Source organism: Syngnathus acus, chromosome 13 (genome assembly GCF_901709675.1).
Source record: "Syngnathus acus chromosome 13, fSynAcu1.2, whole genome shotgun sequence".
Taxonomy (NCBI): Eukaryota; Metazoa; Chordata; class Actinopteri; order Syngnathiformes; family Syngnathidae; genus Syngnathus; species Syngnathus acus.
The window spans coordinates 14371492-14383985 of record NC_051098.1 but is presented as its reverse complement, the minus strand read 5'-3'; the positions used below and the strand labels follow the sequence as shown (position 1 = coordinate 14383985).

General features: G+C 43.3%; 1 protein-coding gene across 1 annotated transcript in view; it reads right to left on the bottom strand.

The window, feature by feature from the left end:
- lrfn1 (leucine rich repeat and fibronectin type III domain containing 1) overlaps positions 1–12494 on the bottom strand; it is an 80028-nt gene that overhangs the window by 2646 nt on the left and 64888 nt on the right. Inside the window, exon 3 of the mRNA XM_037267637.1 lies at positions 288–1677. Coding sequence (XP_037123532.1) covers positions 288–1657 — 1370 coding nt within the window. The 5' untranslated portion in view covers positions 1658–1677. The remainder of the gene's footprint in view (positions 1–287; positions 1678–12494) is intronic.

Sequence of the window (12494 nt, the reverse complement as noted above, 5' to 3'; positions counted from 1 at the left end):
GCTCGGCCATCTGTTTGCGCTTTTGGTGAAGGAGGAAGGCAAAGCTGTGTTAGCTTCTCATGCTATCTTTTACCTGTGACGCTAACTGCGTCATTATTCACACAGGCTTGTCACTAATTACCAAAAAGGTTTTGGTTGTCTCGGTTTAAGAGAATAATGAATAACCGTGCTAGCTAGTTGGCATTTCTATTTGTGTCTTGTGAATTTTTATTCAACCACTGTATACTTAATTATGTTGCATCTACAGGGATTTGTCACAGAGCAGATGGTAACACGTCTCGACTAACCTGTACACCAGCGTGTCGTCAGCGGTGCTGTTGTATTGGATTTGGTACATTCTGATTCCAGGGATGTGACGCTCAGACGGCCATCGGATGACGGCCGACGACGAGGTCAGCTCGGTGACCACCACTCTCCTGCCCTGCTTGTGCTTGGTGTCGTTGCCCGACTTGGATGAGGTGGTGATGTCGGACAGGCCCGGGTCTTCGCGCATGTGGCCCGTGTTGTTGACGAACAGCGGCAGCGGTATCATGTTGATCTCCACGGCAGCCGTGGCGATGCCCGCCGCGTTGGAGGCCACGCAGTTGAACGCCCCACTGTCCTTCAGGGTGGTGATGAGAATATCAAGGGTGCCGTTTTCATACAGGATGGTGCGGGAGTTGTTGTGGACCAGCTTGCCATCGGGCGAACGCCAGTGGATCTTTGGCTCGGGATCGCCGACCGCCTTGCACTTGAGGGTGACCCCTTGCCCTTCCATCACGTGAGGCTTGGTGGTAAGGTGTTTGGTAATCAGCGGTGGTTCGCAGATGAACTCCTCTTCTTGTATGGACCAGAAGTACTTGTCCATGAGGTGGTCCGGCGAGGCGCAAGTTTCCAAGTCGTCTTCGCGGGTCAGCCGACGGAGCCACAGCAGCTCGCAGTTGCAGTGAAGCGGGTTGCCCCCGAAGCTGACGGCCAGAGTGGACGAGCTGGAGCCCTTGGCGTCGGACAGCACCTGAGCGTGCTGGAACAGGCTATCGGGCGGCAGCTTCTGCAGCCGGTTGGACGTCATATCCAGGCGGACCAGCTTGGTGAGCAGGGTAAAGGTACCTTCTCCGATGTGGTCGATCAGGTTATGGTCCAGGGTGAGCGTGTTGATGTTAGTCATCCGGGCTATGGCTTCCCAAGGCAGGGTCCGCAGGTTGTTGTTGGACAGATCAAGGTCCTCGATGGTGGAGACAAACTCGTCAAAAGACGTAGCGGCTACCTGGTGGATCTGGTTGTTTCCGAGGATGAGGTGTCGCAGGTTGTGCAGGCCTTTGAAATGGTCGCTCCTGATGGCGCTCAGGCGGTTTCCATCCATGTGCAGCGCCCGCAGCAAGCGGAGGTCTACAAAGGCCTGCGGAGTAATCTGGCTGATGGTGTTGCGCGACAAAGTGAGGTGCACCAAGCTGGTCATGTTGAAGAAGTCCTTCCTGCGGATGACGGTGATGAAGTTGTCGGTGAGTCGCAGCTCCACTGTCTTGCGGTCGATGGTGGGCGGCACGAAGAGGAGTCCCGTCTTAGCGCAGAGGAGCGTCAGGGTGGGCGACAGGTGCTGGCAGATGCAGCGGCTGGGACAACTGTAGCCCTTCGCCAGAGCACCGCACAGGAGCACGCACAGGATCAGCCGCTCCATTTTCAATTGCGTTCCTGCTCCTGGACACACAGAATAAAAACAGGATGAATAAACAGCACCTTGATGTGAGCCACAAAAATCCAAAGATAGAAGCAAGGTATCATTGCAAAATGGAATGTGCTTTTCACATATAATGACACCTTCGATGATGAAAGGCTGCAGCGACACCATCATAAAACATATCCGTGGAGACTTTTAAGGCAAATAAGCATGCTTGTGTGTCTGAAGCCTATTATTTCTCTCTCAGTCAGCATAGACATCCAGTGAAGAAATAAAAGTTGCTGGTCAAGATAGCAATATGACCTTTTCACACTCCTGAGGCTTCTGACAAATTACACAAAATGAGAGCGCAAAACTAGGGGAGGGTTAGCATTAGTTAGGGGTAAGCGCACAGTTAGGGGTGACGATTTTGGGGTTGTGTAAACCTTGGGTAAAAAAAAAAAAGAGTTGTGCAGATCTAGATAAAGATTTAGGGTTCAGGGTTAAGATTAGGGTTAGGACACCTGTGCAAATCGTAGCAACAAAAAAGCCTCGAGGCCTCTTTTACTAGATGACTTCTTTTTTGAGGAAGCTCTGATTTCTATTTAGGGATATTGATTTTACTCTGGCGGAGAACCCGCCTGTGGTGACAGGTGGAAAATGTGATCTCGGGCGGGAGCAAACAAGAAGCCCCGGCGGCGGACAAACGCGGATGTCGTTGCCAGACGCTCTCGACCGCGGCCTTGGCATCCGTCTTGGCGGCAAACGGCGAAAGCTTCATTGGGAATGAGGAGCGCGTGTTAGCATCAATCAAATGAAGCGATGAAAAGTGACTTTCCATTTGCAGACCAAGGAGACGACCTAAACGTGCCCCCTTTTCGCTACCTGTAACTGAAAATATTCAATTTAACATCTCAATTAAAAAGCAAGACGCTAACAGCCATAGACAATCTGTCGAGGCTAACTCACGCTAACCTAATTTATGCTAATCGAAAGTATTAGGACACATTTTCTAATTGTACAATCTTCAAGCGAATTATTACTGCTTGGAAAGAGCCCCCGCTGCATGGAAAATCTATTCTTAATTGAACCGGTCCCTTTTAATGAAAGTGAAAGATAAAAGAGAGTTAAAACTGCCGCATGTGCTTTCTGTTGACAGTCAGAGGTTAAAACACTTGCGCATGCAAGAACTCACGCGTGCATAGCGTGAGAACATTCCCAATCCCCAAGAGAGAATTTATTTATGCAGGAAAGCCTTGCTGTTGTCAGAAATTATTTCTCCAAATTCCCTCAATTAAGAAACGGGCATAGACTTCATTGGTATGAAAAACGAAAACTGGCCGCCCACGCTTGTTTTTGCGCGACCTTGCCGAGCCGCATTAGCATTCGCACTTCAACTATGTCACAAAGCTCGCGCTTTCTCCCGAGGAGCATCTGTGCTGGAATGTTTTCTGCCACGCTGCTGAGGATATTCCATTGATCTTTCACAATTTCTGGGAGGGCAAGGAGAGGCGACGTGTGTGTGTGTGTGGGGGGAGTTGTTGCCAAGGCAACTCCCAGTGTCGAATATAGGTCTTTGAATTCAATTAGGATGATACTGAGCTTCCATCTTCATGTCAAGGTGGGAAGGTGAAGCAGATGTGAGAACTTGCAAGTAAATTACTGCTCCTGCTTTGTTTTTTTCAACATGGCTGGAAACCAAAACAGGAAGTGAAAACCTACTAAAATCAAAGCATTCATGAAAAGCCGCTCGATATACCGGCTGACAAAACTTCACCAGGTACAACTTTTTGGGGGGGTTGAAACTTCAAGGCGTTGCTATTCAAATAAAACTCACGCTAACATTTGCCTTGGGCCACATCTGCAGCTTCTGCAGAGCACGTTTTCCGCCGCATTTATTAGCCTACCTGGCCCGAAAACACGCTCCAAAATATGCGTGAAAGCCTTTAAGGTGAGCGTGATTTTCTCATAGAAGACGCGCAACCCCCAAAGCCAACAAACACGCTCGGCGAATCCACAGAGCCTCGGCCGACATCTGCCGCCGCTGCTGTTTGCTCACGGAAGCTTGAATTACTTGGAGCGGCGCCACTTTGAGCTATCATCGCTTTAATGAAGCATGTTTACACGCGACCGTATTCGATTGAGGTTTCTGCCTACTATTTAAATTTTTTTTTTAAAAGGGACTTTGTTGTATCGCTCATTGGGAAGGAGGAAATCAGTTTCAAAGTGTGATTTGAAGTCTGCAACCTTAAACGTTGTGATGCGAGACCAGCAAGCGACATTTTGCACATATCGGTCAATCGTACCCATAAACAATTAACGAGTTCTTTGAAAATAACCAAACAAATGCAGAGGATCAAATAATTATTTCCTATTATTATTTTATTAATTATAATTATTATTAATTAATTATAATTATTTATTATTATTAATGTACTTGCAGTATCTCAAGATGGTTTTTGTAAAAGAAAAAAAAAATGTGTTCAGTACTTTTAACGCGCAAATGAGCGTGTATAATAAACCAGCTGCTAACAATATGAGTGTTTTATTCCTTTTCTGTTTGACATCAACAGTTGTTTTATGGAATGCGTGCGTGTCAAGATGGTCCATAAAAATGTCTGCCTGTAATGTTAAAACACTTTTACCATCTGCTGGAGACAACAGATTTGTTCTATTTCCATTCTATCCTATGGGAGAAATGTATTGGACTGCGCACAGCACACTCATTATGCATGCATGCAACTCAGATTCTGCACCAAGCCCCGCACGTCTGATCCCACTCCAACATAGCCACCCACTCATGCAGGAACATGTAAACATGCTTTACATACTGAGGCAGTAAGTGCACCAAAAGTAGGAAACAAACATTAACCGTTCCTGTGTGTTTGTCGTTTTTAATCAGCCCATTAAGCGAGGATGCGTTAGCGCTCTGAAAAGACGCCGACAGCAAACACGCGTTCCGTGTCAGATGGTACACGCTTGGGCGTCTTGTTATCGGGGTTTTTTACGCTTAACGCATTCATTTTTAAAAACGGGCAGAGAAGCGCAGCTAGTAAACATGCCGTCGATTTGAATAGCACTTCAAAAGCTCGTCATAAACAGGAGGGAATCGATCGGGGCAATCCGATATGGCTGACAAGGTTGCCTCAAGATAGATAAATAAATACACAAACAAACAAATAAATAAACAAATAAATAAATAAATAGAACCAAATGTCTGAGTCTATTATGGTCACAAATATCTCCTGCTGCATTTTTCAAAACGACACTGGACTCGAATGGAAATGCATTTTCACAATACCACAAAATCACCAGTGACTGGATTTCCAAGAAGGTTTTTGCTTGGCTACCCACGTGTATCTAATGCTGCGGATTACGTCGGGGATGCAGCCAGAGATATTAAATAATGAAGAGCTTTAAAATCCTTCATGGGCAGCGGCATCGTTTGTATGGCGTGACAACACACACAATGTATTCATCCTGAGATCCAATACAAGCAAGAGCAAAACAAATTGAGCCTTGACAAAGATAATAATTCTTCAATACTAATTCTATGTTCTTTTCATTATTTCTCCCTCTGGTGCAACAAAATAATCCACAGGGTGGGAAAAAAATAGTCCACAGTAAAATGGATGACATGACATACGATTGATCCGATAGCTCCTGGGGCTAATTTGTTGATGACTCTAGAAATACGTAAGATGACTGGGAAAAAATCCACAGAGTCAAAAATATCATGGGCACATGCGTCATCACTGTCACTACTTGCCTCACATTTCCAGTATTGGCAAATCTGAAAGAAAGTTTAAGCTTGCCACAGTTGGGAATGTGACATTGAAAACTTTATCGACAAATAATGTAGCTTCCTGCAGACAAACGTAACACTACGGAGGGTGACATTGTCAGCAATTAGATGGCGCCGACGTTGAACTGTGCTTCGCCGTGACCCTCCCCCGTCAGGATGGCGGCCTAATTGACAGCTCCGCTTCGTCCTTTTCAACGGACCCCGTGCGCTTCGGGTCATTTCTGACCGCGTCTCGTTCGTTTTAAAAAGCGGGCGGGGGAGAGGCGGACTAACGTAAACGGGGCGTCGAATTTGCATATTCTAATTACGTCGATATGAAAAAATGCGCCTGCATTTGCACTGAAATCTATCAATGAGACACTTAAACCTTGGTGACCTTGGTAATTATGTTCTCTTCCAGACACAAGGTAGGAGATTTATTGAATAAACATGCGCCTAATTAATTGCCAGCCTGTTCTTTTCCATTTGAATACCCTACTCTCACAATTAAGACACCCATAATTGACAGTATTAATCATTCCCATGCAAGAAAGCGGAAAGGAGTGACTCCAACGCCAACATGTTTACCTGCAGAATTGTATTCGGGCTGCTTTGTTTTCTTTGCACGAAACTCCTCCTCCACGGCAGGTTCCAGGTTGTTCCGCTCGTTCACAGATGTCGTTTATACGGTTAGCAGCTCGTTTAACGTTCTTGTGTACTACTCACAGACTGATTTATCGGTTTCCACGGTTCACCGCGGTTTTAAAAAAGTCAAGGTTGCAGTTACCTACAGCAGAGAGGGGAGGGGCGAGCAGTTACACCAAACCCCATATTTCGATAAGTGAAAGTTAGCCACTGTGCTAATTCCAACATGGCTGCCTTTTTGGGATGTTGATTAGTATTAGTAGAGTATTAGTATTCCACACATATGCATGACCGCAATTGTCACACACAAAAAACCCAACAGCAAATCAACGAGTTACCGCAGCTTAAAATATGCAAATATGGAGTAAATGAATTAGAATGATTGCGTCTCATTTTACCCAGTTAGGTAATTCGAATAAGTCACCTGTTTCCTCAGTCATTTCCAAATTTCGCTCTCTGCCTAGTGTGTCTACGTAATCAAGCTTGAATAATGTCGATTTGCATGCTAATGAGCTCGCTCCGTCCGGCATGTGAGCCCGACTTAGAGTCTCATAGCAACAGGCCAAGATTCCGATTCCGCTCACACGGCCCCCGCGAGTCATGAGGATGATGATTAGCGATGCTGTTGTTCCAGACGGGCCGCGTCACTTTGCTGCGCAGATTACTTTCCTGGCTGAGCCAGAATTATGATTTGAACAAACAGGCTACGTTCACACCGCAGACTCTGAACGGCTCACTTATTCGATCCAATGTGTTTGTCACCAAATTGTCTACTCACGGAAGAATCTATTTTTTGCTTTAGCTGAAAGGAAGTTCCATTTCCTGTTATCATGACAGTTACACACTTAGAGATCTGACGCGGACAATGCTACTTGGGCCTTTTTGTGCACTTCTAGAATCTCATTTCCCCTAATAATTTATTTTTTATCAGCCCTCCAAATCAATCAACCTTGAGCTTCCGTTGTACACGCGCGGTATTGCAAAGCCTTCTAATAGACACCTTCATATCTGATTCCTGACATTACATTCCTGCAACGTGCACGGTGAAGCTGAGGCTCATTGAACCCTTCAGAGAAATTGCTGAAGAATCGCACACTATTGAAGGGGCAGGCGTTAAAATAAGAGAGCGGGCATGATAACAGCAGGAGTCGATAACAAGGACGCAAAGGCACGGTGAATGACACGGAGCCCGGTGCAGTTCTCATCTCTATTTCTGGACTGAGTTATTCTCAAAAACAGTGCAAGATTTCAAATTGTGTCATTCATGTGTGGATTGTACCTGATTGCTTTCTGCTTCAATTTGTGGCCTCCCACAGCAGCATCTTATAGAACGATGCAATAATCATACAAATCCTGATTTATGAACACAAGTATGAAATCTTTGCTATTGATATTCTGTGCACAGCTCAATTTTATCAAGACATTTTCAGATGGCTGGTCAATTTTAATACACGGTGGCACAGCCGACAAGTACCTCAGCGCAATGTGACCAGTTGAAACGGCAATAAGGCGGCACTAACGAGCTGCAGCATAGAATCGCTTCAAAAATCTTTCCATAAATGATTTTCCACTTAGCACAGGCACAGTGGAGGAGCCAGGATTTTTTTTCCCCCCATTTTTTGGTCTGCAAAACAAACATAAATAAAATCCTCAGAAAAGGCAGATGAAGATTCATTATATGCTTCCTACGAGATACGGGTGGAAATGTTGAAGAAAAAAAAAAAAATCTGAAAATACCCAAAAGTCAATTACCTGGGGGTTGGTGCCCCGACTGCCCTCCTCTAGCTCCGCCAGTGAACCCTAACAGACTACTGTATATAATTGCCATGGTAATAAAAAAAAAAAAAAATCACCTCCTTGTTGTTTCAAAGTCCAACCACTACAATTTACTCCTTTAATACTTTTGTCTGCTCTACGTTTCATCTCACCCCTCTTGAGACACAAAACACACCCACACACCCGTAGACCTGTATTATATATGCTGCGAATCAAATGAACTCCACACAGGAGACACCATGTTTTTCCATTAGGGACCCCGCTGTTCAAATCTCGCTTCTCGTGCATCATTTTATTCCCCGCGTCAAACCTAAAGTAAATATCCAATGTTCTCGTTTGCGTAAAGCCTCCGTTCCGCTCTACGCACTCGAGATGCGCAGCCAGTGAGAATGAAGGTAGCGTAAATCTATTCTTATTATAAAGAACTTAATTGATACAGAGAGGACTGCGTGGGGTAGATAATGAGGTGACACACTTTGACATTATTTTATATCCAGACGGCTTTCACACTGCGGGGTTTTGTCTCTTGCATTGGCGTAACGACACAAAGCGATACAGGGGGCCTGAAATAAGCCACAAATAGATCGTTTTGCTTTCTTTTATGAAAATACGGTCTGCTTTTAGGAACTTTGCCTAGCTTACAGGCAATGTTTAAAGTAACATTTTGTAAAAGCTTGCTGTACCACTATAATAAAAGTTACTACAAATAAAATGACAATTAGGAATTTCACAAAATATATGATGTTGATGTTTACATTTGTAGTTAGGGTTGTATTATTATTATTATTTAACTTAGGTTTATTTATTCTAACCACTAAGCTTAGTAAACATACATCATGCTATATTATTTACATTTCAATGAAATTATTTTCACTTTTTTTCATTTTTTATTTTAATGCAAAGTGTTAACCTATCATTGGTTAAATGATTATTATTATTGCACTTGAAAACAATAAAAAATGGGAAAAATCAAGATGCGTTTCAGCTTTCAACAAAGAATATATTTTTACATTTAAGTGGTTACCCTACAGTACCTGTAATTTTGAGAATGTTATAATGTTCACTAAAACAATCAAAGTTGAAACATATCTTGAATTTTGTTGTTGTTGTTACCAACCTTGTAATTTCCAACTCTACGATCGCATCTTTGCACATTACCCACTAATGTGCTCACAACTTGGAAATTTGTTCAGTCTAACGCACCATGCTCAACGGAGCAGAAGAAGATGCTAATGAGCTATTTCCGCCGTACATACAAATGTCGCTCGACACGTGCAAAAATTGTGACTCCTCAGCCTGACGCCGCCGGAGAAAAAATGTCATTTGCAACGTGACACTTATTTACACTCCCGCTTTTGACAAAGCTCTCGGTCGTTTGACAATGAATCTTATTTAGTTCCGATCCTTTTTCACTCTTTGGCATCGTCTATGTGCACAAAGATAATTAAGGCTGATTTGTCATTAGCAAGTAATGGATTAACATCAGACACAAACGGCCATTTTGACCTCGTGAAAATTAATTGTTGTCGTCTCATTAAAATAAAAACAAAATATTCCTAAGCACGGAGGGGAGGGTGAGGGGGGGCAATCAGTCATCGGAAAACGGTTATTGCACTCTAAAAAAAATTAGATATGCTGCTTGGTTAGAAAGTAGCGGTAAAAAAGAATAATTGTTTGGTTGTTTTGTGCTCAAGTGAACTTAACTACTTTTCATAAAGTCAGAGTAAGAAATAATTTTTTTTCTCACCCCGGCTGTAATAATGGCCAATACTATTTTCATAAAGGAGTCGTAAGGAGTCGAGTAATTATTTTCTTCTTTTGCTACCTATGTGAAATCAACTTCAAAAGTACACTAAAGTGCGAGTGCTTTTTTTTCCTTTCCCTTTACAGTGGTTGAATAAATTATTTTTTAGAAAGTCAAATCCATCCATCCATTTTCTGAACCGCATACATTTGTGAATCACTTTTAGTAGTAGTAGAGCTAAGTCTTATGTACGTCGGTGACAACAAACGTAGCCCACGATGTTAGCATAGAAGCCAATACAACTTGAAGAGTCCGCTACACAATAGATGATAGAAATACTGAAATCGTGTCGACGTGAAGCGTTTTAAGGCCGAATCATCACATATTGTTGCTGTGACACATTTATTCGGTCGAGTATGACGTAGAGCGAACGAGTTCATTGCGAAGTCATCACTGTGCTGCCGGCGGGCCTACAAATAATTAGATCACAAGCCGTTTGACGGAAATGACATTATCAGACATTTTCTTTCAATGTCTGTTGCTAGTTAATTAGCGCCTTTGATGAATTGGCCACTAAATCGAAAAGGCGGTCCAAAATGCCGCGCAATTCTAAGCAATTCCAAACGAAACGTTGGCATGTCACATCCAATTCCCTCGGAGTGCCGTTTTGCTGCCTTGTTTAGAAGAAAAAATGATTTGATAGCTGTTTTTCATTTTTAATCTGTTGTTAAGAAACACATCAAAAGGAACGGCACAATGAATTGGGTTGCAGCATTTAATCACGACTCATAAACGAGTTCATCCAAAACGTTGTATCAAATGAACATGAGCTCAAGTGTAACAAAAAAAAGCCCCAAAACTGCCCAAATTTGGGCAAGAGACGGCACAAATCCTGGAATGGTTGCAAAACACACGGAGCCAACCATTTACAGTCCGTCACACCGATCAACATTTTATTTATAAATTATTTAAATATTTCTTATATTAATCTAAAAATATATATTTTATAATTTATTTTATTTTATTATTAAAGCTAAACTCCAGACAGGAGCGCTTGAACCAAGATTCAAACCCAGAGCTGCGCAACTGTAAAGCAGCCACGCTACCCACCATACCACCGCGCTGCCCGAATTTGTTTTCCACTTGTTCAAATAGCATTTCAATTAGCGTCCAATTTGGACGCTTCTTCGGCACAAATGGTCGCAATAAAATAACCAATCGAACAAGTTTTCTTTTGAAATAAAAGCCTCTCGCCTTAAGTGACAAATTCTAAATTGAGTCGCCAGCTTGGCAATTTCATCATATTTATTTATTTATTTCGGCTTGCACCAGGTGTGTGATCCGTCCGCTCATTACAAGCGGGGGAAATGAAGGGCTCGCCGGCCAATTAGCGGCCACCATAACAAAATCTATGAATAATAGATAAGCTTGATTAGTTTCAGGTATTCCCGCTGATCAAATCCAACCATAAAAAATCCAAAGTGAACGAGATGAAGACGAGCAAGGGTTGGGCTATTTTTCTATTTTCCGCCATTACGCCACTTTAAGAGCAGCTCTGTCCGTTAATGCTCCATCCAAGGCTGCTCATTGCGCTGCCAGGAGCCCTTTACGCCATTGCCGCCTCCTTCTATCCGGCCCGAATAGCCAAAGCGAATTGCAGTTAAAAAAAAACAAAAAAAACAATCCTAATTGAGTCTTGAAACCCTAATGGGAAATTCCAAGCCAAGCTTCAAAGCCTCATATATTTTCAATATCCCAACCAGGGCTTGAACCTCTAACTTGAATCTCCAACTTTGCCTTTCAACCATAATTTGAGCCCCAAACCCAAACTTGAAAACTCAACTGGGAAAAACTAGAATGTTTCGTCTTCCAGGAAGCTCATATTGTTTTCAAGAGCAGCTCTCAAGTCCCTTAAGTGAAAGCAACTGTACTTGTTATTGACTAAACTCCAGGCTTGACACCCACATGAGAGTCTCCCCCCATTCCCTCCCGCTCTGGGAGTCTTGTTTATACTCAGTCAAGAAAATAAAAGCCCTGATTATGCTATTTTGGGAAAATAATGTAAATGGAGTCTAGAAGTCAGCAATAACTAATGAGCACGTGCAAGCTCCCCGCCCGCACGCGTTTTTGTGTGCAATGCGGGGATCATTTGACGTAGCAAAACAAAACAAACTGCCCCAAGGGGGGGGAGGGCGTGTGTGTTAACAATGCCTCACCACCCCCACCAACTCCAGAAAGCGTATGATGGATAAAAGAATCAATCGACTATGAGCTGGCCTGTGTCAAGAAGAATATGTCTTGTCTGGGAGCCAGCCGCCTGCCCGTACGAAAACATTACAGCTGACTTGCGCTTTGCATGCGGGCGCCTTTGATGTTTCCTCATATACACTCAACCCGCCAAAAAGAGAAACGTGCGGCATTGCGCTTTATCTAGCGGCTTTTAAATTGAAAATATTTCAACATTCTTATCTGTCACAAGCACATAAGCGTCGAGCCTAACCCAGGTTTGAACCATTACTTTGAATACCGACAAATAGATTATTATAATTAGTTTCCTTCGGAAGGCCATTTTGACTGTCAAATGAACGGTAATAAAAATTGCTAGAAACATCTAGATTTTTTTTAAAAGTGAAGACAATTTGACACAAAGTCGATGCACAATTTGTGTTTGCGGGCCAAATTTGGCCCGCGGGCCATAGTTTGACATTCTTGCACCACATGGAAAAACCCTAACCCAACCCTAACCCAGGTATGAGACCCTACTTTAAAACCTTAATTTTAAAATCAGCGAGAGGCGAGAGACACTCCTCTGAAAGCCCGACATTAACTTGGAAGCCCACTTTGAAATCCGCTTCCTGGCTTCAAACCACACTTTGAAACGCCAAGCATACCTTGAAAACGCCAAGCAT